The 27,124-nt window shown below is 41.9% G+C and overlaps 2 protein-coding genes across 8 annotated transcripts in view; one reads left to right on the top strand and one right to left on the bottom strand.

Moving 5' to 3' along the window:
- LOC135089709 (uncharacterized) overlaps window positions 1-17,177 on the bottom strand; it is a 219,527-nt gene extending 202,350 nt beyond the window's left edge. For all 7 annotated transcript variants that reach the window (XM_063985679.1, XM_063985695.1, XM_063985687.1 and 4 more), the window contains exon 1: window positions 16,036-17,177. In XM_063985679.1, coding sequence (XP_063841749.1) covers window positions 16,036-16,254 — 219 coding nt within the window. In that variant the 5' untranslated portion in view covers window positions 16,255-17,177. The remainder of the gene's footprint in view (window positions 1-16,035) is intronic.
- Window positions 1-27,124, top strand: part of LOC135089729 (hemicentin-2-like) — an 82,589-nt gene extending 55,465 nt beyond the window's left edge. Inside the window, exons 3-9 of the mRNA XM_063985712.1 lie at window positions 2,945-3,806; window positions 11,943-12,121; window positions 15,832-15,963; window positions 22,718-22,790; window positions 24,687-24,814; window positions 25,281-25,449; window positions 26,297-27,124. Coding sequence (XP_063841782.1) covers window positions 3,626-3,806; window positions 11,943-12,121; window positions 15,832-15,963; window positions 22,718-22,790; window positions 24,687-24,814; window positions 25,281-25,449; window positions 26,297-26,412 — 978 coding nt within the window. The 5' untranslated portion in view covers window positions 2,945-3,625 and the 3' untranslated portion in view covers window positions 26,413-27,124. The remainder of the gene's footprint in view (window positions 1-2,944; window positions 3,807-11,942; window positions 12,122-15,831; window positions 15,964-22,717; window positions 22,791-24,686; window positions 24,815-25,280; window positions 25,450-26,296) is intronic.

The raw sequence follows: 27,124 nt of genomic DNA, 5'->3' as shown, positions 1-27,124 counted from the left end.
CCTCCTTCATCTCTCCCCCTTCCCTTCTTTAATCTTTCCCCTTTTCCATCCCAACGTTCATTTCTGTTTTCAATTCATTTTCTACTGGCTGGTCTTACACCTCCTCAAAGGATACATAAGCTCCTTACTTGCATGACAGGTGTGTGTGTGACAGCCACCTGTATATTGATTTTTTTTTCCCTTTCCTTTTCTTCTCTTCTTTTCACTTTCCTTTTCTTCTCGTCCCTTCCTTTTCATTTTTTTTCCTTCACACTTCTGTTCCCTTCCCTTTTCTTCTGTTCCCTTCTTCATTTTCTTTCCTTCACACTTCTGTTCCCTTCCCTTTTCTTCTGTTCTCTTCTTCATTTTCTTTCCTTCCCATTTTTTTCCCTTTCTTCCTTCCCTTCTCTGTCCTCCCATCTTCTTTTCTTCCCTTCCCTTTTCTTTTTGTCCCTTCTTCTCTCTTTCCTTCCCTTCCATACTCTTTCCTCCCTTCTTTTTTCTTCCCTTCCCTTATATGCTATCCCCTCTCCTCCTCCTCCATCATTTGCTTCTCCTTTCCTTTCTCTTTTCTTTTCTTTCCTCTCCTCTCCTCTCCTCCTCTGCCCTTCCCTTGGTTTTCCTTCCCTTATCTTTCCATTTTCTTCTATTCTCTTCACTTCCCTTTCTTATCTTCTCTCCTTTCTCCTTCCTCCTCTTTTTTTTCCTTTCCCATCACTTTCCTAATCTTGCATCCCTTTTCTTCCCTTCCGTTCTATTCTCTTTTCTTCTCCCTTTCCCTTCCCTTCTCTTCCCCTCCCTTCTCTCCCCTTCCCTTCATCTCCTCCATCCCTGCCTCTGACACTCTAAGAATTAATAGCATTATTGAAGATACTTCTCCATGCTTCTCCTCCCCCTTCCTCCCCTTCTTCCTCTTCCTCCTCATCTTACTCCTCTTCCTCCGTCTCCTCCTCTTACTTCTCCTCGCCTTACTTCTCTCATCTGCTTCACTTCCACTACCAAACCTCCCACATGCAGCAAGATGTGTGTGTTTACTTCAATCTGTGCACGAGTGAAGTGAGGACACCAAGACCAGTACAATATAATATCAACTGAGAAACCTGACTCAGAATTATTTTAGGCCATCAAAGCGTGCGCATTTCTGGGGCGAAGCAAAGGAAGCAAAGTAACCGTTCACTGGTGCCTTGCTGGGATGCAGAGGAGAGAAGGAAGGATGGAGAGAGGAGATGAGGGAAAATCCTGAGATGAGCGAAGTGCTGAGCAGAAACGAGGAAGTGGAGGAAGAGGAGGAGGAGGAGATGGAGTAGGGGGATTGAAGGAGGGAAGGAAGAAGGAAAACTTTGCAGATGAGAGGAAGAGAGAAAGAGGAAAAGGAAGGAGAAGGATAAGAGAGGAAAATGATGACGATGAGGAGGAGGAGGAGGAGGAGGAGGAGGAGTGAGAAAACGAGGAGCATATCGGGAGAGCTGCTCGTGTAACTAAAGTGTTGGTGAAGTAAGAGAGGGAGGAGCGGAGGGAGGAGGAATATATGGAGTAATAATAGAAGAAATGAGGTAGATGAGAGAGAGAGAGAGATGATTTTGACACGGTTCATTTCAGCCAATATTATACACTAAGAAGGTCAGCTAACAGAAAATGGAGGAGGTGGACCAGGAAGACGAAGGGGGAAGAGGAGGAGGAGGAGGAGGAGGAGGAGGAGGAGGAGGAGGAGGAGGAGGAGGAGGAGGAGGAGGAGGAGAAACACGATACGTAAAAATGCATTATAACTGCTGCTTCTCCTCCACTTCCTCCTCCCCCTCCTCTTCCTCCTCCTCCTGTTCCTGCTCCTCTTCCTCCTTGTCCTTCATCTTCATCTTGCTTTTCCTCTTCCTCTTCCTTCTCCTTTACACTCTACACTGCTTCACTACCACCCCCCCTGCTCCCAAACACACACACACACACACACACACACACACACACACACACACACACACACACACACACACACACTAAACGCCACCTTTGTGCTGTAATACTTATGGGGGCGTCGCTTTCCGGTTCACTACCGCTCCCTCCCTCCTGCTGGGGTCTCCTGCCGGGTTCCCAAGGTCACCCACGTAAACCACCCAAACGACCCATCCCTGGAGAATTTTACCCAGACTCTTCCATTAGTATATTCCTACTCGTTATAAGTAACCAGTGAGAGCGAGATCTTGTATATCCTGTCTCCTATATTGAAAAAAAAAAAAAGGACTAAAAAAAGCTATAAAATCTGACTTCATTTAGTGGAAACGCGAGCTCTGTAACGAAAGGATCCAATTTGCGTAAAAAATGATAACAATAATAGTAACGTCAAATGAAAAAGTTGAGTGAATCTCTTTACATAAATTTTGGGGATATTCCAGATTCCATGGCATAAACGGATTTTAATTTTTTCTTTATTGGTTGCGTGTGTGTGTGTGTGTGTGTGGGTGGGTGGGTGGGTGGGTTACCCTTTATACAAAAGAAACTCAATATGCGTAACAACACCGCCTATGTGGACAGATTTCCCCGGGGACCACACACACACACACACACACACACACACACACACACACACACACACACACATAGGCTGCCGTTCACACACGCGCCCCACAGAAACACGGTCTGCAACACAGCCATCAACGTCGCCGCCGCTCACTCTCAGCTCCCCTGACGCGGCTCGCGGGGCCCTGGCTTGAGTTGTGGGCGAGGGAACGGGAGTGCAGAGAAAGCCCCGCACAGTGAAGACGCCTACCACTGCTTTGTTGCGAGCACCTGATTTTTCTACCTGTTCCCTCGTCTCCTTTCGCCATTTCCTGAATGTTAGAGGTTGGCGCCGCATACGAGTCTTCTCCATTTATTCTCGTCCATTACGTCTTCTGTTCATTTTTCTACCCGTGTGAATACATGCAAAAAAAATTTATGCGTAAATCTTAAATTAGTTTTCTTTCTTCTTTTGCAGATGTGATCGTGTTCCCGACAAGAGCGGCGCGTGACCCCAAGTGACGGAGCGAGCATCACGGTGAGCATATGTGTCTTCTTTTTCAGGAAATCTGATGCGTAAATTTAGATGAACGACTTCTCGGCATCCTCGTGAGGCGTCCCATGCTGGTGTGATGGGAGCATTGTGTCCGTGCGTGCCGTGAAAGGTGCAGGCGGTGTGTTGAGGTGCGTGGAGACAATCGTGTCATCGAGGACTGATAAAAGACACCCACGAAAATACAGGACACCAGTAAATGCACAATCCCGCAAGAAGTTGAGAATAAGGAACAAATGGTGAACGCTGGTGTTTTCCTTCTTGCTGACAGCGAATAACAACGGTAAAGTTACAGTGTATACTCGCAATAAGACACACATGAAACGAGCACTGGAAAGCACAACTGCTGCAGGAAATAAAAGAAACGTGAGGAAACAAAGCGGAGTGTATTGAAGTGAAGACAACGCAGCCAATCTGTAAGCAAACCGCTACACTTCACTCACTCACACCCACCAGCACACACACACACACACACACACAGACACACACACACGGAGGCGGCAGTGGTATAGGCAGCAAGCAAGTGACTGACAAGCCTCCCCACGCCGCGGCCACGAGAATGTAGCATCGCAGGGACTTCAACAGACCCACCAGCGGCAGATAAGAATGGTGCAAGATGAGAGGGCCACCAGGACGCGTGCGGGACAGTGGGCAGCGTCCTCCTCACCACCACCCCCACCACGACGAGGAACTTCCCACCCCCGCCCCGCCCCGCCCTCTCGCCCCAGCCACACCAAAAATGTCCTGACGATGGTTGCTGTGGTCTTCTTTGCCTTCGTCAGTGCAGGTTAGTTGAGGTGAAAGTGTGTGACCAAAGTGTTATGTGCAGGGAACACACACACACACACACACACACACACACAGAGGTGGTACACATTTAACATTGTATTATCTTAGGAGATCGTAATGCATCTAATTTATGGTATATAATTTATTCAAAGTCGAGTAAAACCACACACCATTCCAACATTCGCTGGCCATGACTACAATTACTGGGTACACGCTAACAACTTAATGCAAGAATGAACACTGCATATACAACACACGTTCAAGTTAATTAGGTTAATCAATAAAAAATCATGGGTAGTATAATACACCTTGCTTATTATATAATATTCACTAACTGAACCTCCTGTATCAAAGAACGTACTGTCTTTTAATTTAATTATATTTTATTTTATATTTATTTACTCATTTATGTATGTATGCACCTATCTATCTTCCCATCGATCGATCTATCTGTCTATTCATCCACTAATATATCTATCCATCCACTAATCTATCTATTTATTTATTTGTTTACTTATTCATTTACCCACACCATGAAGAGCCTTGAAGTACAGCACCAACAGATGAAAGCCTCGCTAACACGCTGCTCTGAAAGGACGAGGAGATTCAGAGCAACCATTTACTCGCAAGCTAATCATCTCCTTCCTAATTAAGCCACTCATATGTGAGTTTTGAATGCCTCGACTAGACCATTATAAAGAGAAGCCCTGGAGATCAATGCAAGTACATAAATATAAAGATACAGCGTAAAGACTCAAAGGATCACATTATCACCTAAACACAGACACACACACACACACACACACACACACACACACACACACACACACACACACACATTATACTCATATACTCATAACATTAATTCGTAATAGCAAATGAGGTAGCCACAACATACACTAATAGCCACAAATTGGTCGTAATCCTGTATACAGATGTTATTTCATCGCTACAGGCGGCAGTGCTGGTGATGGCTGTGTGAATATATTTTTTTGTAATGCGTGAAGGACAGCTAATGGCACAAAAAAAAATATGGAAAGATAAGAAGATAGAAACCTGCTATTTTACCTCTCCAGAAAAAAAAAAATGATAACGTTATTTAAATGAGGGAAATTCAATCTAAAGGTCAATTTAATTCTGGGTATGTACAGTCAAGGTCATAATATGTTAAACAACCCTCTGCATTTTCTCTCATAGTGGTTTATGTTTTCTATCCAATCTATCTATCTATCTCAAGTCCTAAGATCTATTGACACTATAACAAAACGTGACCAATCATAGGTTCTTAATACACCAGAGAATTTAGGAGAAAAAAACGGTAAACACAGTGACACCTAATGCAGTACGTTACTCGACTACCTGACCTGACATTGCAGTAATAAAACGTGGTAACTCATACATTCTTAATAGACCAGATAACTTAGAATTGAGGCAAAACGCTAAACACAGTGACAGTGAATGCGATACGTCACCTGACCACCTCCTAACCAAAACGATACCTTACACATGTCACAATACATACATACGCCTCTGGTAGTCACAAAACACTCACCATCTACCTGCAAATACCGTTGAGTGGTGGCTTCAAAGACCGTGTGTGTCTCCGCCTTGCTTTTGCAGTATCGTATGCATTAGAGGACCTGTTCAAAGGCCTACCTGCCCAATACACCAGCACTGCATTAAGCCCCGCGAAACCTCTTAAGTGCTGGTGTGCTTGAGTCTGCTCCTGCCCAACGGAAACTGTGGGGGGGGGGGGGTTCGGGAGATTTATGGTGTGTATGAACTACGATTTCCATAAAAGTAGTGGTGGTAGTAGTAGTAGTAGTAGTAGTAGTAGTAGTAGTAGTAGTAGTAGTAGTAGTAGTAGTTTTTGTAGTAGTAGTTTTGACCACTGCTTTGACCCTTTTAGGGACTGGCATTTCAGTGGGCATTTTTTTTATTAGATTTTTTGTTGCCCTTGGCCAGTATCCTTCCTACATAAAAAAAAAAAAAAAAAAAAAAAAAAAGTAGTAGTAGTAGTAGTAATAGGTGGTGGTAGTAGTAGTAGGTGGTGGTGGTAGTAGTGGTGGTGGTATTGCTGGTGGTGGTGGTGGTATTGGTGGTGGTGGTGGTGGTGGTGGTGGTGGTGGTGGTGGTGGTGGTGGTGGTGGTGGTGGTAGAAGAAGAAGAAGAAGACGAAGAAGTAGTAGTAGTAGTAGTAGGAGGAGGAGGAGGAGTAGTAGTAGTAGTAGTAGTAGTAGTAGTAGTAGTAGTAGTAGTAGTAGTAGTAGTAGTAGTAGTAGTAATCAAAAAATTATTGTTGCCACTACTACTACTACTACTACGAAAATAATAATAATAATTATGATAATGATGATGATGATAATAATAATAATAATAATAATAATAATAATAATAATAATAATAATAATAATAATAATAATAATAATAATAATAATAATAATAATAATAATTCTCTCTCTCTCTCTCTCTCTCTCTCTCTCTCTCTCTCTCCGTCTCTCTCTCTCTCTCTCTCTCTCTCTCTCTCTCTCTCTCTCTCTCTCGTACCAAAAACGCTTTGGGACAGTCAGACAAGAGCGTTTGAACCCGGAATGCTCTTGCGAAGAACTCATTAAAACTAAAGCCAATATTATCTTCTCAGCGCGGCAGCAGTCGTGTGTGTGTGTGTGTGTGTGTGTGTGTGTGTGTGTGTGTGTGTGTGTGTGTGTATGTGTGTCATGGACTGCACTGTCTCCTTAAAAAGAACATGAATCATAAACAAAAACAAAATACATAATGATATCGTGACTCTCATCCTCGCAGAATCAAACGGATATAAAGGCGTTTCAGTCTTATACTTTTACATACATACGAGTATAATGTCAATCTCTACATATTCATCTCCTAAAATAATGGATCCAATATATTTGACATCTTAACATTTAATCTTCACAGGACTAAATGTATAAGGTGATTAAGCAAGTTTATTGTGCACTGCATCTCCACCTAATCAGAATACTGGCCTAGTTGACTTTCAAACGTAGGTACGAGTATATTAATAACACCGCTAAATCTCCTCTAATATTCCGTGCTATTTCTATCCATTTATCTGTCAGCGAGAGCGTAGGCGATGAGTAACTCAAGTATACTGAATTACGACAAGTGACCAAATTAATATCCTGAATGGCCTTTAAATGAACACGCACGAGGTCCTTATCCGCCAATCAAGAGTTGTGGTAACGTATCACTTTCATGCACCTGAGGCAAGTGTACACGAGGTGCCGAGACACCGAGCGAGCAGCAGCACGCAGGCGAGCGTCATATGGCGGTACTCGAGACGTTGCTCAAGATAACGAGGCAGTCGCTCCGTCTCTCCTCCCCTTGACACCAAACACTCATTGAAAGTTGGAGTGTAATTGGCAACATGAGGCCGTTCTGAAGCAGCAAGCGTGTAGGTGTAAGGGAGACTGTGTCTTGTTGTGTGTTGCGGAGCGTGTGGGTGTGTTGGTGGGCGGGTGTTAGTGTAGGATGGTGGGTGGGTTGGTCCGTCACAAATTCAAATATTATTCTTATCGAATGTAGACTTGAGTAAAGGTTCACTAACGCAACGTCGATGCTATGAGGATTTCTTTCACGCAAAAAAATAGGATATCTTTTACAAACGCACGGCACAGTCAAGGCCGTCTAGTACCACCCTTCTCTCTCTTTTCTTCACTAGGCTGGTGATGAGCTGTGTCAGAAGATATCGTTTTCACATTGCCCTTTTCTCCAATAGTACACATCGAAGGAATAAATGACGTGGAATGGTCTTAAACTATACTTTTTTTTTTTCTAAAATTCAAAAAAGTTACGGAGTATAGTCAGATCGCTTCCTGCTGGGTATAAGTATCAGAGCGTCAGAAATGTCACTACTTGACCCATTCAGAGGGACAATACACATAAGCAGCGTGGATGGCGTAACTTTTCCTTAGAAATTGACCATAACATTTGAGGCTGAAGACCTGAAGGACAGTTTGCCTCCTCTTCACATCTTGTGGCGAAACTTGACTCCAGAACAAACATTTATTATTTTTCACTAGGCCAGCCAGCTCTCGCGTGCCCACATTACCCAGTGAACATTATGGTTGTTCACTAAGGCCTCCGACCATTCCGTGCCGAGCAGCAGCAAAGCCCCAACACGCTGAAGCTGGCACTTCTCAGCACATTCAGACAGTGCGCCAGGAAATGGAAAAGAGACCACTTACTTAGTGTATAAAGTCAGTCTGTGTTCTGCTGGAGCAAGGATTGGAGTTTTCTTGGAATGCACTCCGCTCAGACTTTTTCGCGTTTGACTCTACCAAACACAATAGGGTCATCTCGCAGCTCCCGCAGCTCCACACCAGTGTCCGCCTCGGTGAGACACCACAGGAAGCTCTCCCTCCATCTGGTCGTAAGGAAGCATCAGGCTACCGACGATAAAATGATCCACTAGTTTTAAAAGTATTTTTTTCTCTTAAGTTGCACGGTATAAATAGAAATATACATGCGAAACTGTGTATGTTTGGCGGATTTGTTTCTCAGGATCTGCGATGACAAAAAAAAATCTAGAAATTGAATTAAAAAGAAAAAAGAAAATCTTAATACAGTATTCCAAAATGCATAATTCATAGAAGCGACCTCAAATGCATTTACTGAAAAAGTGAGCCATAAAGAGCGCACTGCGCAACGCGGCTAAATCTTTTACAGCTTTGAACATCCACTCTCAGTCTTTAAGCAAGAAAAATTTTACAAATATTATTTAATTTACAAATGTATACGCTAAAAAAGTATGAACTGTATATGTGTGTGTGTGTGTGTGTGTTTTCACCAGTTAAAGACTGCATTACTTCATTTTTTTTTTCATTCCATATCTAGTCATACACAAAAACAATGACCATTAAAATTTTGCACACACACACACACACACACACACACACACACACACACACACACACACACACACACACACACACACACACACAAACACTCACTCAACTCAACTCAACTCAACTCAACTCAAACTCTCTAATATTCTCTCTCTCTCTCTCTCTCTCTCTCTCTCTCTCTCTCTCTCTCTCTCTCTCTCTCTCTCTCTCTCTCTCTCTCTCTCTCTCTCTCTCTGGACTACACTGATTTGCGCACACACAAATTTATTAGCAAAGAGCTCAGCCATGCTATACCGCCATCCTTCACTAGTATAATACGATCACCAGCACACAGGGTGGCGTGTTGGTGCCGTGGCTAAGGTGTGCAGAGGTTTAGTATTACATCTATAGGTAAACCATTAGTCGAGATAGCCGCTGGGAGCTTTATTGGTGAATACACGCATTGCAAAAGCGCTATTTACTATCCGTATTTAAATGCAACACCCACCTGCGTCAACATTTTTTTTTTTTTTTGTGTGTGTGTGTGGACTCGAATATTTTCTTTGTTTTGCATATTACTTTTGTTCTTTAATATTTTCTATTCTTCTTGTGCACTTACATTTTCTATTGCTCTTGTACAATTACGTTTTCTACTGTTCCTGCATTTTCTTAAGTTTATGGACACTTTTTTATATTTTCTATTGTTTTTTGTGTATTTCTTATATCCTATATTGATTCTGTACACTTGTTACATCATCTGATCTTGAACACTTTTAAACTTTATTGTTATTGTGTACTTCTTATATTTCCATTCTCTTGCACACTTCAAATTTTCTACCGTTTCTTACATAAATACTTCCGAGTTTTTTCTTCTTTATTTTTTTTTTTTTTTTTTAGACCTAACTTGGAACTTTCGCTTCTGAAATCATTGAGTATTTCAGACAAAACTTGTGCAGTTTCCAAGACGAAAATGATGGTGTGTTTTAGTCGCAATAGAGACTAAGATGTTCATTAACTACGGTTCCCAGCTGAGCTTTCTGGGAGTATTCACGAGACATGCTGGAAATACTTCTGGCGACACTATACTCGTATTCCTTATGTTTAAGACTCGCATTCTTAAACGCTTTGCTTTTTCTTCAGGACAATTTTCAAACTCGCTAAGATAATTAGTCGGCTTCTCGTGTGTGTTTTTTTCATATCGATGAAGTAGGAATCATGAAAACACCCTCTAAACTCCCCCTTCCTCTCACAATAACTTCCACTGAAGCCTGTTAAAGACTTCAGGGTGAAAGGATAAAGGGTGTAAGAGATAAGACGGCGAAATGACTAGGAATACGTCCCTGTCTCCTCTTAATGCTGTTTGTGGTGGTATATGCAAGGTCTCGGGGAATCTTATCATACGTTTGTTGATTCGTGTTTTGCATAATGAGCTTTAGGGCAGTATTCCTGAATGCCTCAATGTCTGATCACGAATACAATCAACAATTTCTGGTAGAAGAGGTAAAAATAATTACAGTTTTCAAGGGTGTTTTCATGATTTCAGTGATAGTTACACAAAGTTGCGTACCATCAAATGAAAAATACACTCATTAGAACCTAATTAATCATCCGTGTGGCCTTTGACAATAATCCTAATAAGTGGACGATATTTTCAATACGAGCATAAAATTATTTTCTTTGTTTCTATCGTGTTAAAATAATTTTCCTTTAACTATTCATCCATTTATGTATCTGTTCTTTTTTTTCGCTTATTTTTCTTCAGAAGAGTCAAAAACTTTTCCCATAGTCAACAAAAGCGAAGCACACTACGGGCTTTGGTTCTTTAACTTGGTGCTTCACTCTTGACATGGATCAGTGCCTCCCTGCCTCCATACTTCCTCTCCCTGCCTCTTCTTGTGGATGGTTTTCGTACAGTTAAAGTTTGGGGTCATCTATTAGAGAGAAACAAAGAGAAAAGTTTGTATTTACAGGTAATTACTTAATGGGCCGATGCTCACTGCATTAGTACTTGTTTGTTTGTTTGTTTGTTTGTTTGTTTGTTTGTCTGTTGTTGTTTTTTTTAGTTCTCCATCTTCTTTGTCTTCAGCTTTAACCTATTTTCCCGTTTCACTGTTTCTTACAAGTCTTTACACCTTTTCCTGTCCCGCGCATCCTGCTCCCTAACACATCTTTTTTATTTTTTTTTTTTTTTTCACACACGTCATTTGCTACGTTATCCTTCCATCCCAACTTCGATCTCCCTCTTCCTCCTCCTACCTCCGTGTCCATAACCTTCCTACAGACGTGGTATTCTCTTCGCACGACATCCAAACCAAAGCTGTTCATGTGTAACCTCACCTCGCTTTCTTAAACATTGGTGACAATCATATTCCCTGTTATCTTATCACCTACGACCTACTGAAAACAAGAAGAAGAACAGGAACAGGAGCATGAGGAAGAAGAGGAGGAAGAGGAGATGATGATGAAGTGAACAGTACCAAGAAAGAGGTGATACAAGGGAAAGGAATGAAGGAGATAAAGACCTGGGGAGAAAACAAAGGAGGAAGCAAGAGACAAGGAGAACATACAACAGTGGATGAGGAGAGGTGGAGAAAATTGATGATGGCGAATATGAGAGAAGATGAGAAGATGAGGAGCCGTGATGGGGCGTGGAGATGGGAGGTTGATGATGACGAGAGGAACAAAGGAGAGAGAGAGAGAGAGAGAGAGAGAGAGAGAGAGAGAGAGAGAGAGAGAGAGAGAGAGAGAGAGAGAGAGAGAGAGAAACACACACACACACACACACACACACACACACAAAGGCGGGCAGAGATGAAGACAAATACCATTACAAAGTGAAGAAGGAAAGGAAAGAGAGAGCTTAGAAAAACATAATCAGCGGCAAGGAAGAAGAATGACACAGAGGAGGGCGACGACTGCCAGAATGAGACAAAGGCAGGCACCAAATAAAGAAAAATGTTCGCGAGAGAAAAGAAAGAAGGAAGGAAGGAAAGAAGAAAAGGAGAGGTATAATAAAAAAGAGAAATAAAAGCATATAAAATAGCGAATAAAGAATGGTAGGAAGGAAGGAACATGAAACACGAACACACATACACACACACACACACACACACACACACACAGAAACTTTCCCCTCCACCACCATTCAAAAATATTCAATAAGCAACATGCCCTTTTCCAATATGTATTTTTTCTCCATCCCTCTCCAATACTGATGGATATTTTCCTCCTCTGTGTGTGTGTGTGTGTGTGTGTGTGTGTGTGTGTGCCAGGTCGGGGACACATCCGGGAGGGTCGCCTGGGGCCGCCTCTGCTGGTGCGCGGGTCACAGCCTACGTTGCCCCCGCCCTCCCCACCTCAGCTGGACCCAGCCCACTCCGCTGATGTCACGGCCCTCGCTGACCGCCCCGCCATCCTCAACTGTCGCGTGCACAACATCAACAACAAGACGGTGAGTGGGTCGCCATGTCCTAAACCTTTTCATTGTTGCAGTTTCACCTTTTGGTATTTTGATCCTGTGTAAATTTGGAAGATAATTTTGAAAGATACCATTTTCAGCACTCGGAGACCGAGTGCTGAAGTATCATTTTTTTTAAAGTTTCACAGCAGTATGTTCTTGTCTTTTAGTGTCTGTGGTTTTAATTTTGATCCATGAAATTGCCTGTGGTTACTTATATTAAACAGCAAGTGTCATTTCATTATTATCAGTTAAAGGATTACATTTCCACACACTTGGTTATCAGTTCTAGTGGTAATTAATGTGCATCTTTTATCGCAAGGCCTTGAGGGCGTAATTCATCAAATTCACATGTGCAGGCAATCCTGGTCACCCGGATCAGGCTACAAATACAAGTGCACACGCCTTCATATATGCATCCACTGCAATATTCCTTTATAACTCACAAAAATAATCACACGGACATACGTACACCCTTCAAGCCATTAGTGGATTGGGACTCACTATCCTTCATTACATTTACATAACTTCACTAAATTCAGTTTATAATAAAGATCACAGAATTGCCCAGTAGATAAACAGTTGAGGCAGCAAACATGATCGTACGCACACGACCAAAGTCTTTACTAACCTCACGCTCACGTCACACAGATGTTTACAGTCGCATTCCGAAAACACTAAGAAACACAAAGACAAAACATACAGCAGCGTACCTTTTGTCCCTTACTATGCTGTTTGCCATAAGTTACATAATCAAATCTACAACAAGAAATGCAGGATAGCTGGGGCGCAGGGTCCTCTCTAACAACAGCTCCCTTAGTACCGCCCCACAGAAGAGACACTGTTCCTGATACACAACTGGAGACATTTCGGAGCAACTGTGCCACACGTATATGGAAGTAACACATATATAATCTGCTGCAATTTTTTTTCTCTTTTTTCACATCACCGACATGCTTTAAGATATCTATTTATTTTTTGTACCACAGTCTCTTAATTAAGCACGAATTTAATTTATGGCCCATCTCTACAAAGCCCATGTAGCATCGCTCTCCACAGCCACACGATCCCACGTTCTCGTATGCTGCCACGTGCGTTTTGGTGCGTTTAATTAAGAAGTTATGTAGCCTAGAAAAGACCAAATTAATCTCTCTCTCTCTCTCTCTCTCTCTCTCTCTCTCTCTCTCTCTCTCTCTCTCTCTCTCTCTCTCTCTCTCTCTCTCTCTCTCTCTCTCTCATCAACAGTTTTTTTTTTATGCTCGTAACAATTCAGACACTTCGTTTCTTATAATTATCATTATTATGTATTATTTTTCTTCTTCTTCTTCTTCTTCTTCTTCTTCTTCTTCTTCTACGTTTCCATGTAAACCTTTTTCTAACGTTTTAAATGATAACAAAGAATAACATATCAATAAAAGAGTTCGGATGTAAGTTAATGTTAGAAAATTCTTAGTACGTGCTGAGGCGACACACCCACAGCATACATACATACAAACGCGTCACGGACTGCATGTGCATTAGCGCTCGCTTGTTTTGTTGGCTCAGCAATAACAACACATTAGGTACGAGTGAGGTAAAAATTAATCCCTCCCTCCATCCATCAAAAAACCAACAATTTTTATTACCATTTTTTTTTTTTTTTTTTTTTTCCCGACAGAATAAATATATATATATACAGTGTGAGCTGCGGAAGTATTAAACATTTTGCGTTTGTTCGTCGTATTCCACAAATGCAGCACCTCCACCACCACCACCACTACCACCACTACCACAACAACAGCAGCAGCAACAGAAACAGCACAAAGGGCAAGAAAAACACAAAAAAAAAAAGAAAACAATAACCCGAAAAAAACAAAAACAAGACAAACCAAAAACAACAACAACAACAACAAAGACAAACCAAAAACAACAAAAACAACAACGAAAACTAAACAAAAAACGAACCAAAAACAACAACAACAACAACAACAACAACAACACACACACACACACACACACACACACACACACACACACACACACACACCCGCGGCACTGTGCGGGCGTGGACAAACGGGACAACAACTCGCGGTGCTCATTCTCGTGCAGGCACCGTATTGGTTTCTGTTCAAGCTCCGAAAACAGAAATACTTAGAAAGCAACTCAGAAACATTGTGTGCTGTCGCGGTGCAGACGTAGGTAGGGAAAGTAGTCAGGTGTGTGTTGGTGGGGGAGACAGAGAGAGAGAGAGAGAGAGAGAGAGAGAGAGGAGAGAGAGAGAGAGAGAGAGAGAGAGAGACGGATAGGTAATACACGAGCAAGACAGACAGGCCAATATAGACAGACATACAGATAGTGAAGGATGCCCACTACACCAGTAGCGCCTCACAGTCAGTAGCTTTCTTGGTCCTTGAAAAATAACTTAATTCAGTAATTATAACACATTAGCACAAACGACAATAATAACCTAATAATACATGGAAACACCAGACGAGGAGAAACAGTGCATCCTTAGTTTCTGACACCACGCAGCCCTGCGGCGACAAACTCTCACAAGCGTTACAGTCAGGTCAGTCTGTCTACACCTTTCTTTCTTTCTCTATGTCCGTATGCCTGTCTATCTTTTTGTTCCTGCTCCTTCTCTTCCTCCTCCTCTTTCTCCTCCTTTTCTTCTTCCTCTTCCTGGCTGATGTCTTTCTCCTAGTTGATTTCCTTCATTTTTTTTTTTTTTTTCGTCCGGACGAGTAACAACGCTTTGATCTACTCGGTGTAATTATTTCAATGCAATATGAAAAGAAGATGACACATGTGATGCCGCGGGCCTGTGCTGGAACTGCTGGTCACGCAGAAGTAAATAATAATTATAAGCAAGAAAGGTTTGAAAAATAAAAGTAAAAAGTAGTTTATTTCACTCTGACCGTAACAACAAAAACGTGCAGTAAAAGGCGCAGGCCAATCAGGAGAATGGCCGCGACTCGCCCTAGGGAAGGCAGGAAGGCAACAACGAGGCCTGGGTGGCGGCAGTCGTTAGGCGCCGTTATAACAATAGAGACAGTAATTACCGTGTTAAAGAATTACTCACACTGTTTCCCTCCCTTCCTCCCTCCTTCCCTCCCTCTGGTGAGTAAGATGTTCATACGAAACACCTACATATTATAATGCAGTAAAACGTACTAATGACGAATAATTAGCACCTCAAATGCCACTCTCTTTTAAATTGAGAGCCATTTTTATACAGAGATGACTAGTACGATTACACTTTTAGCACAGCATACTGAGGGCTGTGTATGCATCTTTCTTTTTTGGCACAACGAGGCTGTGAGCTGCACTACACTTATCTCTCCCCAATAATAAAAACCAGTTTTCTGAAACACTTCTGCGCAACACCTCTACTACTTTCAAAAGTATCTAGTTGAAGTTACACAGATTTCAATGTTTTTTTTTTTTTTCATGAATCTAGTGACACTTTCACGAGATTTCTACATTGTTAACAGGAGAAACATTATTGAGAACCCGGTTAATCATCTCTGGGTTGTGGTAAGAAAGCGAAACATTTATAAATATGGGGATAATAGTGTTGTACAATAAAAAAAATATATATATATATATATATATATATATATATATATATATATATATATATATATATATATATATATATATATATATATATATATATCCCTTGCTTTTTCTCTAATTTCGTCCCTCGCTCTCCCACACTTCAGGTGTCGTGGATCCGGCATCGGGACATTCACCTGCTGACGGTGGGCCGCTACACCTACACTTCAGACCAGCGGTTCAGGGCGCTGCACGAGGATGATTCCGACGACTGGATCCTCAAGATAAACTACGTGCAGGTGAGGAGGACACGAGATGGCTACGCAAACACATCAGGAATGAAAGAGATGAAAGCCTTCAGTGGTACTTACCCTTGGGTGGTGACGACACATCAGGGCAGTGATGAGGGAGGCGGGCAAGTCAGGATGGATCACACGTTGATATTTTAACAATGCTGGAGCATTTGAGTACCCCTTTCCGTGGTGACGATCCCTCCCGAGTCCATCTGAACGTCTCATATACCGGCAACAGATTCTGTCGTGACAGCCAGACGTATAATCACATGGGTGGGGGGGGGAAGAACAAGACATCCTTAAACGACGGAGCAATCCACTTTCTCAAGATATCACCCTCTCAGTACATATACGCTTCAATGTTCATCGCTTAGTGTATGGATCGCCTGCTGTGAACCGTCCCGTCAGATTTGACTCACATCCCAGCCAGTACGATAAGCAGAAGAATGATGGATGGACTGACAGGATTTGTTTCAGATACGAGTCGAATCAGGCGGTTCACAGCAGACAACTCACACACTGGCAAAGCTACGTGATAAACATGGAAGTGTAGGGGACTGTACATTCATGTCCCATATCCCGTGCCCTAACATCACTGTCTGCACATCATTTGGATGCATCAAGATGTAAATATCAGTTTTCCACACTTCCTACTTATCTGGTGATAATATTATTCTCGACGTGCGTGATAGACAAGCGATCACTTTTCAGCACTACACTTCACCATATCGCTGTTTTCCCGTGTCATGATTAACACTGTCTCACTGCACTCGTTTCCCGACCGTTCATTCCTCTTGACTAGGATCACTTACGAGCACACATCTGCATTCTACTGGTGTCTCCACGGACGGCAGTAACATTGCATGATATTAGTTGTACGCACCACTCACTTCTCTGCCTTCCTTTCCTTCACAGACCCTTTAGTTTCTCACCCATATGCGTTGCGAAAGGACGCACATGTATAGCCAATAGCAGAATTAAGAAAGGAAGAACAGCGTGTTCTTAGTGTTTCTCCTTTACTCCTTCAAGGTTAATGTTGTTTTTAAGAGTCTTTTTTTATTTTAATCCTCCATCTTGTCCACGAGTTACTTTTGAATGGTTTGGATTAACCGCCGAGCACCTCAGCACAACGAAGCTTGCTGCTGGAAGAAAACAAAAAAATATTCAGTAACACGTCACATGATTAAGAAACCTTGTGTCTCATAAAATTCCTTAGTAAGTCCCTGTCTTAACTTCATACATTTATAAGTATATTACCAATTTTCTGTGATTAACAGTGTGTGTGTGTGTGTGTGTGTGTGTGTGTGTGTGTGTGTGTGTGTGTATATATATATATATATATATATATATATATATATATATATATATATATATATATATATATATATATATATATATATATATATATATATATATATATATATATATATATATATATATATATATATATATATTACCTACGTATTATATGATATCTGTTATCTATCTACACATGTTATCAGCTCTTGCTTGTAATCACTGATTACACACACACACACACACACACACACACACACACACACACACACACACACACACACACACACACACACACACACACATCTGAATTCGTGCTGCTCTTCTGTTCATCTAGCTTCAGTGTGTGTGTGTGTGTGTGTGTGTGTGTGTGTGTGTGTGTGTGTGTGTGTGTGTGTGTGTGCGAGCGCGTATAAGAGCGCATGATCAAACCGACTATCGATACAAAACAACAAACGGAAACACACACACACACACACACACACACACACACACACACACACACACATAGTAGTAGCAGCACCGCCATAACCACGCTAATAGCAACACAATGAGGCAACGAGTGGAGGCTTGCCCTGATGACACTGTGCGCCCCGGGCCGTTACATGGGGCTGTTATGTGTAATCGACGTGGCCTCCAAATATAATGTTTCGCTCAGCCCAACATTTGATCCGCGCTGAATGGCGAACAAATTGTGTGTGAAAAAAAAAATGAATGTGATGAATTTTTGTACGGTACAATGCATACTGCGCGTTTTAAGGTCTATAATGTATATGTATAAATGTTAACTTTTTTTTTTTGTATGTGCGTGTTGTAAAAGATGCATAAAAAGTACATACAACAATATCAACTATATGCACGTATACCTCCGTGTGTGTGTGTGTGTGTGTGTGTGTGTGTGTGTGTGTGTGTCGAGGCTGATAACGCACTACAAACACTCAGCCCCAGCCACACCCTGAAGCGGCTTGGCAAGTCGTGCGAGGCGTGGTGGGAGCGGAGGCTGTCCTTCCCTACGCGTGTTACAGAATAACACTTCCGCCGGTCACTCCAGGAAGGGCAACAAACTCCCTATCACCACTCATCCGTGCCTGCAATATTCAGGCCTCAATATGTAGCACCTGAAGCTGAGGAAACTACTGATACAAATAATGTGGTTCATCAATTCATTCTTTTTTATATGTGCATGCTTGGCAATACTTCTCAGAGTTGCTCTTTTTTTTATAATTCTTGAGAAACATTTGCTTTAGATATATTAATTTCAGAGATGGTGTTTCGTTTTCCGATTGCAAGGTCACTGCTGTCGCAGTGTTGATGCCTTTTGGAGCGCGTGGCTCTAACACTGCAGAGACCAGCAAAATTTTACGTGATTTCGGTTCCGTGAAGTACAACAATGCCCGCAATTCAGTCTAAGTGAAAGTTGTAATATAATTAAACATATACTCCTACTATATACTACAGTGATGCTGTGAGTATGCCTTCAGCCAGAGATACCTTTTACAGAAAACTATCTTTGAAGTAAACTTGCAGTCAGAGATGCCTTTTACAGAAAGTTATTTTTGAAGTAAAATTGTCTTTTACGATATTCTCAAAAAAAAAAACTAGTATATATTGAAAATATACTACTTAATTTGTTGCCATAAAAGAGAGTCTGCCACATGCAGTAACAAGATTCTACGTACATAATAGTCTTGCCAGAGAGAGAGAGAGAGAGAGAGAGAGAGAGAGAGAGAGAGAGAGAGAGAGAGAGAGAGAGAGAGAGAGAGAGAGAATCATACAATTTCTCGAAACACCGACATACGGCATAATAGTGCCCGTTCTCTGCAGCTTTGATATAATAATAGATGCTCACACGAAATAAATGTTTCTCTTTTCTCAGATATAAGCCACGAAATCATTAAGGATAGGAATCGTCGCTCCGGGTGAGGTTATTCACATTAACAACGATTTCATGCACGAGTAATGCAGGGCAACTAACGCCTCCACACGCTGAAATAACGAAACGAACCACTCCGATGCGACTCACAACTATTCTGGAATTGCTGGGTAATTTGTAAAATCACTTGTGGAAAAACACAGCGAAGAAAACACACACACACACACACACACACACACACACACACACACACACACACACACACAGTTAGATATTTTACTAACCACAAAACACACGAAGTATAATTAATAAGACAATAACGAGGTCCAAACAACATGCATGTCACATAAATAACCTCTTGAAAATAGAGGAAATTATACAATACATAAAACGTATTAATGCATAATACATAACAATCAACACACACACACACACACACACACAACGACAGTAACCTACTTACCCACAATATCACGAGTGAGGTTCAAATCACGAAAACCTACACACATAAATTAACACAAAATGCAACAAAAGCACTAGCATCACCACCACCACCACCACCACCATCAGGAGTCACGTGTAATAAATGCCCCCAGTGGTCCAGTGGACATCAGAAGAGCTGCTTCCTCTACCTCAGCGAAACATTTCTTCCATACTCAGTTCTCATAAAAATAAAAAATCGATTTACGTTCCATCTCGAGTTCCTTTCAGGTACAATTTCCTCCTGCAAACTCGATTTTCCAAGACCAGGCTGCCGATTACCTTTCTTCTCCAGCCCGGGGTTTCACTCCTCACTCCTTTCCTCTATCCTTCTCTCTCTCTCTCTCTTCTCTCTCTCTTCTTCTCCACTCTCTCTCTCTCCGTCTCTCTCTCTCTCCTCTCTCTCTTCTCTCTCTCTCTCCACAAATTCATTCTTAGTTGCTTGATATTCTACTAAATTCGATCTCCTTCTCAGTATCTGCCAATGCTTCATCATTTTTAATGCATTATGATCATCCATTATCATTTCCTTATCCACCACACACACTGGAGGCGGTGTCCTATGCTGCCACTTACATTAGTACTCGGTGCACCATGACAGTCCTGTCTCCCGGAGATATCTGTATATATGCGTCACACAGGGCGGGAGAATCTTTCAGCTCTTGCTCGATTAAACTCATGAAACCTTGTAAACTTGGAAACAATAGGATCACTTCAACACACACACACACACACACACACACAAACACATGGAAACAGACAGCATTCAACTTGGTCTAGACATAATTCACGGCACACTATCACATCACGCTGGAAGACAGAATAATGATAGATTAGAAGCGATACATTCTTCAGGAAACATCCGGGATAATCTCGGTCTGGCAAATCTATCTGTCCAAAGCTGATGGTGACGCAGAGTTTGGAAATTGTCCTGGAAACGCACGTCACTTGTTTGAAAAGTAAAGTTGTTTGGACTCGGTGCCGCGAAGGAGCAGGAGGAAGAGGAGGAGGCCCATTCGTCAGTAAGCTTCCGGGTGCCGTGGCCGTGGAGGTGGCGGCCAAACTCGTGTTAACGAGTGTCACGATGCTGTTATCTCTCCAGGAGAGTGGACAATACACGATTCCCAGAGAGTTTTAATGACCTGGATTTTAAAAGTTTCGAAAGACTCACTGGGTCAGACCGTGCTGGCAGTACATACCATTTCTTTCTCCTTTTACCTGTGCACAGCTCCCTGTGGGCTTTCTTCTCTTCGTCTTCCCCCAAGTGACAGCAAGGGTTAGCAAATACAAAATAGAAATAATACAGTAACAATATATTTACAAAAACATAAAATGAAAAAAAAATACACTGCATAAAAATAAATAATAAAGGGATTTTAGGGGGTGATCGGGTATCTTTCACCCTCCTCAATATCTCACGTAATCTCTAGATTCACCAATACAAACACATGGCTCCAATTACTCTCAATTTATCCACCAAACAATGGGACACTCGCCCAGTCCAGAGTCAGCACAACTTCGCCACCCCAAAGCAATTCAAAAACTACTCCACCACAAAATCTGGTGGGCCTTACCGGCATCACCGCACTCACCAAGCGTTCCCAAAAATCTCCAAGATCCCCCACAGACCACTGCGAGACAGAAGTCAACCATCCCTAACCTCAGATACAAAACAGGCACGCTCGACCTCAATAAGCAGCTCCAAACTGAACCTTGACTCACAACTCCGTCTTCCGAACACCCAACATCTCCATGCAACCTGCCAATCACCAAAAACTTGATATATAGTAAATAAAATAATACAAATTAGAAAACGTGATATGGCATGAAAGAAAATAGGGGTTTGTCAGGCCAACTCAGGTAAACACTGTCATTTAGGTGGGCTGACAGTTCTCTTCTTTACTAGCCACTTCAAAACAAAACAGTAGGAAAAAGTAGGTTAAGTTGCCCGAATAGTGTTCAGTTTCTGTGCCAAGAGGAGGGCGGCGGCCGTCAGACACAAGAAGCCCAAAGAGGAATCCAGAGTGTATTGATGACCAGTGAAGGGAAAGCATTATTCATACACGGAACACATCGCCATATCACAGCCACCTTTATCTTTTTCCTTTTACTATTCACTCATCGGAGAGAAGCAACAATTAGGCGGACATGTTTAATTTCTTTACCATTTAGTCTTTTGCCAGCCTTCACACTTCAGAAAAAAAGAAGAGAATAACGACTATAGCACTATATGTATACTTCCCCATATACTTCACCATATCATTGACTGCATGTCTTTCCCTTCCTTTAACAAACGAAAACAACCACTTTAGTTATCACATATCAATAAAAATGTAACACAAACTAATAAATGCGTGAATAAAGTCCTATTTTTTTTTTTTTTTTGTCCTTCGCTAGTGATCCGATTACATAAAAAAAAAAAAAAAAAAAACTATGCCAAGAGCCACCGCCGACCTGACTCCGGGCCGCCACATCTCAGCATTATAATGTACTCCGTCCCCATCACACTCTGCTATTCCGAGACACACTTCCAGGCCGTGAACCGCAGGGAAGACAGCGTTATTCTGTGACGACTGTTACTTACTGAAATTGTACCAGAATCGTGATGAGAGAGAGAGAGAGAGAGAGAGGAGAGAGAGAGAGAGAGAGAGAGAGAGAGAGAGAGAGAGAGAGAGAGAGAGAGAGAGAGAGAGAGAGACCATAAAGCTACCTTTCACAACTTTAATCAGGTTGCAAAAGATCTTAGTAATATATTATCTTAATTATAAACCCAGCATGAGACGATAAGAAAACAATTTATCGTTACATCAATTAAATCTCTCTCTCTCTCTCTCTCTCATCTCTCTCTCTCTCTCTCTCTCTCTCTCTCTCTCTCTCGCTCTCTCTCTCTCTCTCTCTCTCTCTCTCACACCTGTCCCTATCCTTCCCAGTTTCCAGGTAAATACAATAAATCTTCTGTAATAATTAATCGTGCAGGTGTTTCGATATCTATCATCATTATCAAGAGACTGCTAAGGAAGTAATGTAATGTAATCAATGTAGAATTCACACCACTATCTTACATTCTTTCATCTGACGCTTATCCCGCCTCCCACCTTTCTCCCCACACAGCCGCGGGACTCGGGCGTGTACGAGTGTCAAGTGTCCACGACTCCTCCCCTCTCGCACTTCATTTCGCCTCACCGTCGTTAGTAAGTGTGTGTGTGTGTGTGTGTGTGTGTGTGTGTGTGTGTGTGTGTGTGTGTGTGTGTGTGTGTGTGTGTGTGTCGTGCAAGAAGAATTACCTTCCATTGCATTAAATCGTTTTAGAGTTTGGACAAGAGAAGAAAAAGCCTAAAACCACTAAAAAAGTGTTTGTCTCTGAAACAAGGGAACAGGAAAAGGCAGGATCACATCACGGTAGTAGTTTATGCGTCAAACACGCAATTTTTTTTTTTTTTTTTTTTGTGTGTGTGTGTGTGCGTGTGTGTGAACGGAGCGAGGTTCAGTATCAGTAGAAACACCAATAGCAGCAGGTATCCCAGCCTGATAGTGCACGGCAAACAAGGCCTGCCTCCAGGTGACGAGGACGTGCACCTGCTTACCTGTCTGCTAAGCGACAGCCTATCATTTAAGGTAAAGTTTTACACCAGAATTTTCTGGTAAATATAAACACCTGCTGGCAGCGACGGCCAGCTACAAACGCGGTTGTAAACATGTCGCGGACTCAGGCCGGAGTCTTCCCCAGGCATCTATTTATCGCGTATCGCTGAATTTATTTTGCAAGAATAAGACTGCCGGAGTGTAATCTCAATCCACACCCCTTCTCTGTGATAGGGATTACACTATATTTCGTACATCCAGACCAAGCCAAAATTTAGTATTTCACACACACACACACACACACACACACACACACACACACACACACACACACACACACACACACACACACACACACACACACACTGTTTAAACAATAAAATTTAAATAAACACTTCACACGGAAAATTTGAGCACTAGAATTTATCACTTTGAAAACAACCGTGTCAACATGAAACAAGAAGAGCGCCCCTTATAAATCAACCCTGGCTCACTGAGACTGCCTCAGACATCACCCCGGCAACTCTCGTTCACCAAACCTAACTCTCCTGGATAACATATACAAACTTGAACAACAAATCAGTTTACTCTAATAAATTGTTTTTAAGTGTTATAGCTTTACACCATATGACTTTTTTACGTCATTCTGCTAAAAATTAGGAGTTTATAATGTAGAAGCACCCTGCGACGATAATGTACAGTTCTGAAATATAATGTAAAAAATGGTAAATGTTACTGTAATCCCCTGCCTGCGACCCCCCACAGCAGCTCGTCCCTTCCTGCTGCGGAGGGTACAGCTCAATGAAGGGACTGAAGGGGTCTGTGGAGTGGTCACAGTTGGCATTGCCAGGCTGGACTGTCAGGTTGGTAGTGGTTCACACCACCACACTTACACGTGACTGACACATCACCAGCCGGACAAAGCGGCAAAGTGTGAAGCGACCCTCACGCGTAAAGAATACCTACCTACCAGTGAACTATTGATTTGTTTACTGAGCTGAGATGACGACGGGAGGTCCAGGACCCCACCAAGTCCCACCAGCGTTTGTCCATTCTTGCCATAACTATTACCTGGATGGTTCAAGACTACCTGCATAATATCACTATCCTTGTGACATCATCCCAGTAAGGTACTGGAAGTAACAAATGCCACAAAAAGAAAAAAAGAAAAAAGAAAAAAGAAAAAAAAATTATATATATATATATATATATATATATATATATATATATATATATATATATATATATATATATATATATATATATATATATATATATATATAAAACACGACCACGATAAAATAAAAAAAAATCACTATAGATATGTACAGTATACTAAAGATAAATATAGCTAAATCGATACAGATTGGATACACGATAGTGTTTTGCAACACAGCAACTACAGATAAGAATTATTTACAACATAGCCTCACCTGACAGCAAGAGTACCGAACGACAACTCACCACCTACACCTCTCCCTCGTGCCTTTCCCCGCAGAGCCGCACACGCACATCCTGGGAGGCCCCGACATGCACATCAACACAGGCTCCACCATCAACCTGACCTGCCTGGTGGAGTACAGCCCGGAGCCGCCAGACTTCGTCTACTGGAACCACAACAACAAGGTACAGGCTCACCCCTCACTCCTCGTCCTCTCATCCCTGCTGGCCACACTTCTCCCTGCACCTGCCACACTGCTCTCCCTCTCTCCTCCCTCTCATCTGTTGCCACTAAGTTCCCGTCCGTGCAAATACAGCTTCTCTCCCCTCCATCCCTCTCTTACCGAGCATTATAGACTTTGTTTCTCTTTATTAATACAATATTTTTTTTTTCTATATTTCCACTTAATCTTTTCTACTTAGACATTATCATACAAACGTGATGCCAAACACCAAGACTCGTGTAATGATCACAATTTCACTGTTTTCCTTTGCACAATCAGTCATGCATTTACTTGTGCCAACATAAACATTCACTTCTCAAACGCCGGCCACGCACGCACGTTTTCTTTACTCATCCCCCTCGCCCCCTCCACCACTGTTTCCCACAACCAACCCCTACCCCGGCTGGCCACTCCCTGCACACTTTCAGATAATCAGTTACGACTCAAGCCGCGGAGGAGTGACCGTCATTCTGGAGAAAGGGGACCTCACTACCAGCTCCTTGCTCATCCAAAAGGCGCGGCCCTCTGACTCCGGCCGCTACGATTGCAACCCCTCCAATGCAGACTCCGCTAACATCACAGTACACGTGTTGTATGGTGAGTGGTGGTGGTAGTGGTTGCTGTTTGAAGTGGTATGGTATGGTGATGTCTGAGTTTTGCAGCGATGGTGATGTTTAGTATGGTATTGTTTTGTGCGGTGTGGTGTGGTGTAATGTGTGGTCTAATAGTACAAAAGTTCCACAATATATATATATATATATATATATATATATATATATATATATATATATATATATATATATATATATATATATATATATATATATATATATATATATATATATATATATATATATATATATATATATATATATATATATATATATTTATTTATTTATTTATTTATTTACTTATTTATTTATCTATTTATTTATTTATTTATTTATTTATTTTCTTTTTTTAGTATCTCCGGTAATGATGAGTTCTCAAAAGTATTTGTCAATCTCTCTCTCTCTCTCTCTCTCTCTCTCTCTCTCTCTCTCTCTCTCTCTCTCTCTCTCTCTCTCTCTCTCTCTCTCTCTCTCTCTCTCTCTCTCTCTCTCAATAATAAACTTCTTCCGCTTTTTTCCCCCTCGTAACAATCACACACACACACACACACACACACACACACACACACACACACACACACACACACACACACTAAGAGTGGAACACGTTAAGCTTTATACATTGTAATATAGCTGGATAACATATAAATCGGACTCACTTAACTTCATGTAATATTTATGACGCATAATGTCCTGAACTCCCGTCCAAAATTATACTCCCTGCTCCTCTTCCTCCTACATAATCACTAACCAAAGTATTGCGCATCATTCGTTCACCAATGACTGCTTCATTTGGTGTACTACTTAACCTATTAGTTCGTCCCTTCCAACAGGCGAGCACCAGGCAGCGATGCAACACGGAGGGCAGAGCGCCTACACCAACTCCTCCCTCGGTACCATCCTGTTTCTCCTGGGGCTCCTGACCGCCCTTCACGCAACGTTCAAGTAAAGCAGGAGCGCTCTCGCCAGCCAAAACGTCATCCTGAATCTTGCTCCGTCTTCCCTAGAAACCACTCATGCGGGACAAATGGCAGGATGAGGGCAAAGGAGGCCGCATCGTCTCGCCCCACAAGGCAAGTGCTCGGAGCTGATTTGGTCTGAAGCACATCGACATGACCCGGACAAGCATGGCGTTGGCCTCTGGGAATTCACCCATCTAGGACTTCATATCCCTTGAAGTGTTAATGTCGTGGAAGATAAGGACCTAATACAAGTTGAATGAAGTGCCTTAGGAGGAGCATTTATCGGGAATGCCCGTGTGAGTACTACATGTATAGGAACACGAAATGATAGCCCGTGTTTGCCTGAACTAGAAAGGCCTTCCGTCGACGTTGTGACTATTCCGAAAGTGACTTTTATGGACGATGAGGGCCTCAGGTAAGTTAAATGGAATTATTAAAATGTTATAATAGAAATAGATAATGGAAATACTGGCATGAACACCAAAGAGAGAAAATACGAGGCTGTTGTGAATCTTGTGAATCAATACTGGAAATATTCAGTGTCTCCTTATGTTAAAGACGAGAATCTTACTCGTAAATAAGCAGAATTATTGCATTCGCAGGGCGTCAGCCAAGATATTAAGGAGTGAAAGCCATTAACATAAATTTGACGGGTGCTGGACTGTCTATATATTGAAGTACAAATATATTTTTTTTTCC

This window comes from Scylla paramamosain, chromosome 3 (genome assembly GCF_035594125.1).
Source record: "Scylla paramamosain isolate STU-SP2022 chromosome 3, ASM3559412v1, whole genome shotgun sequence".
NCBI classification, from domain to species: Eukaryota; Metazoa; Arthropoda; class Malacostraca; order Decapoda; family Portunidae; genus Scylla; species Scylla paramamosain.
Note: the sequence above shows the minus strand (reverse complement) of the source record. Positions and strands in the feature narration are given on the sequence as shown.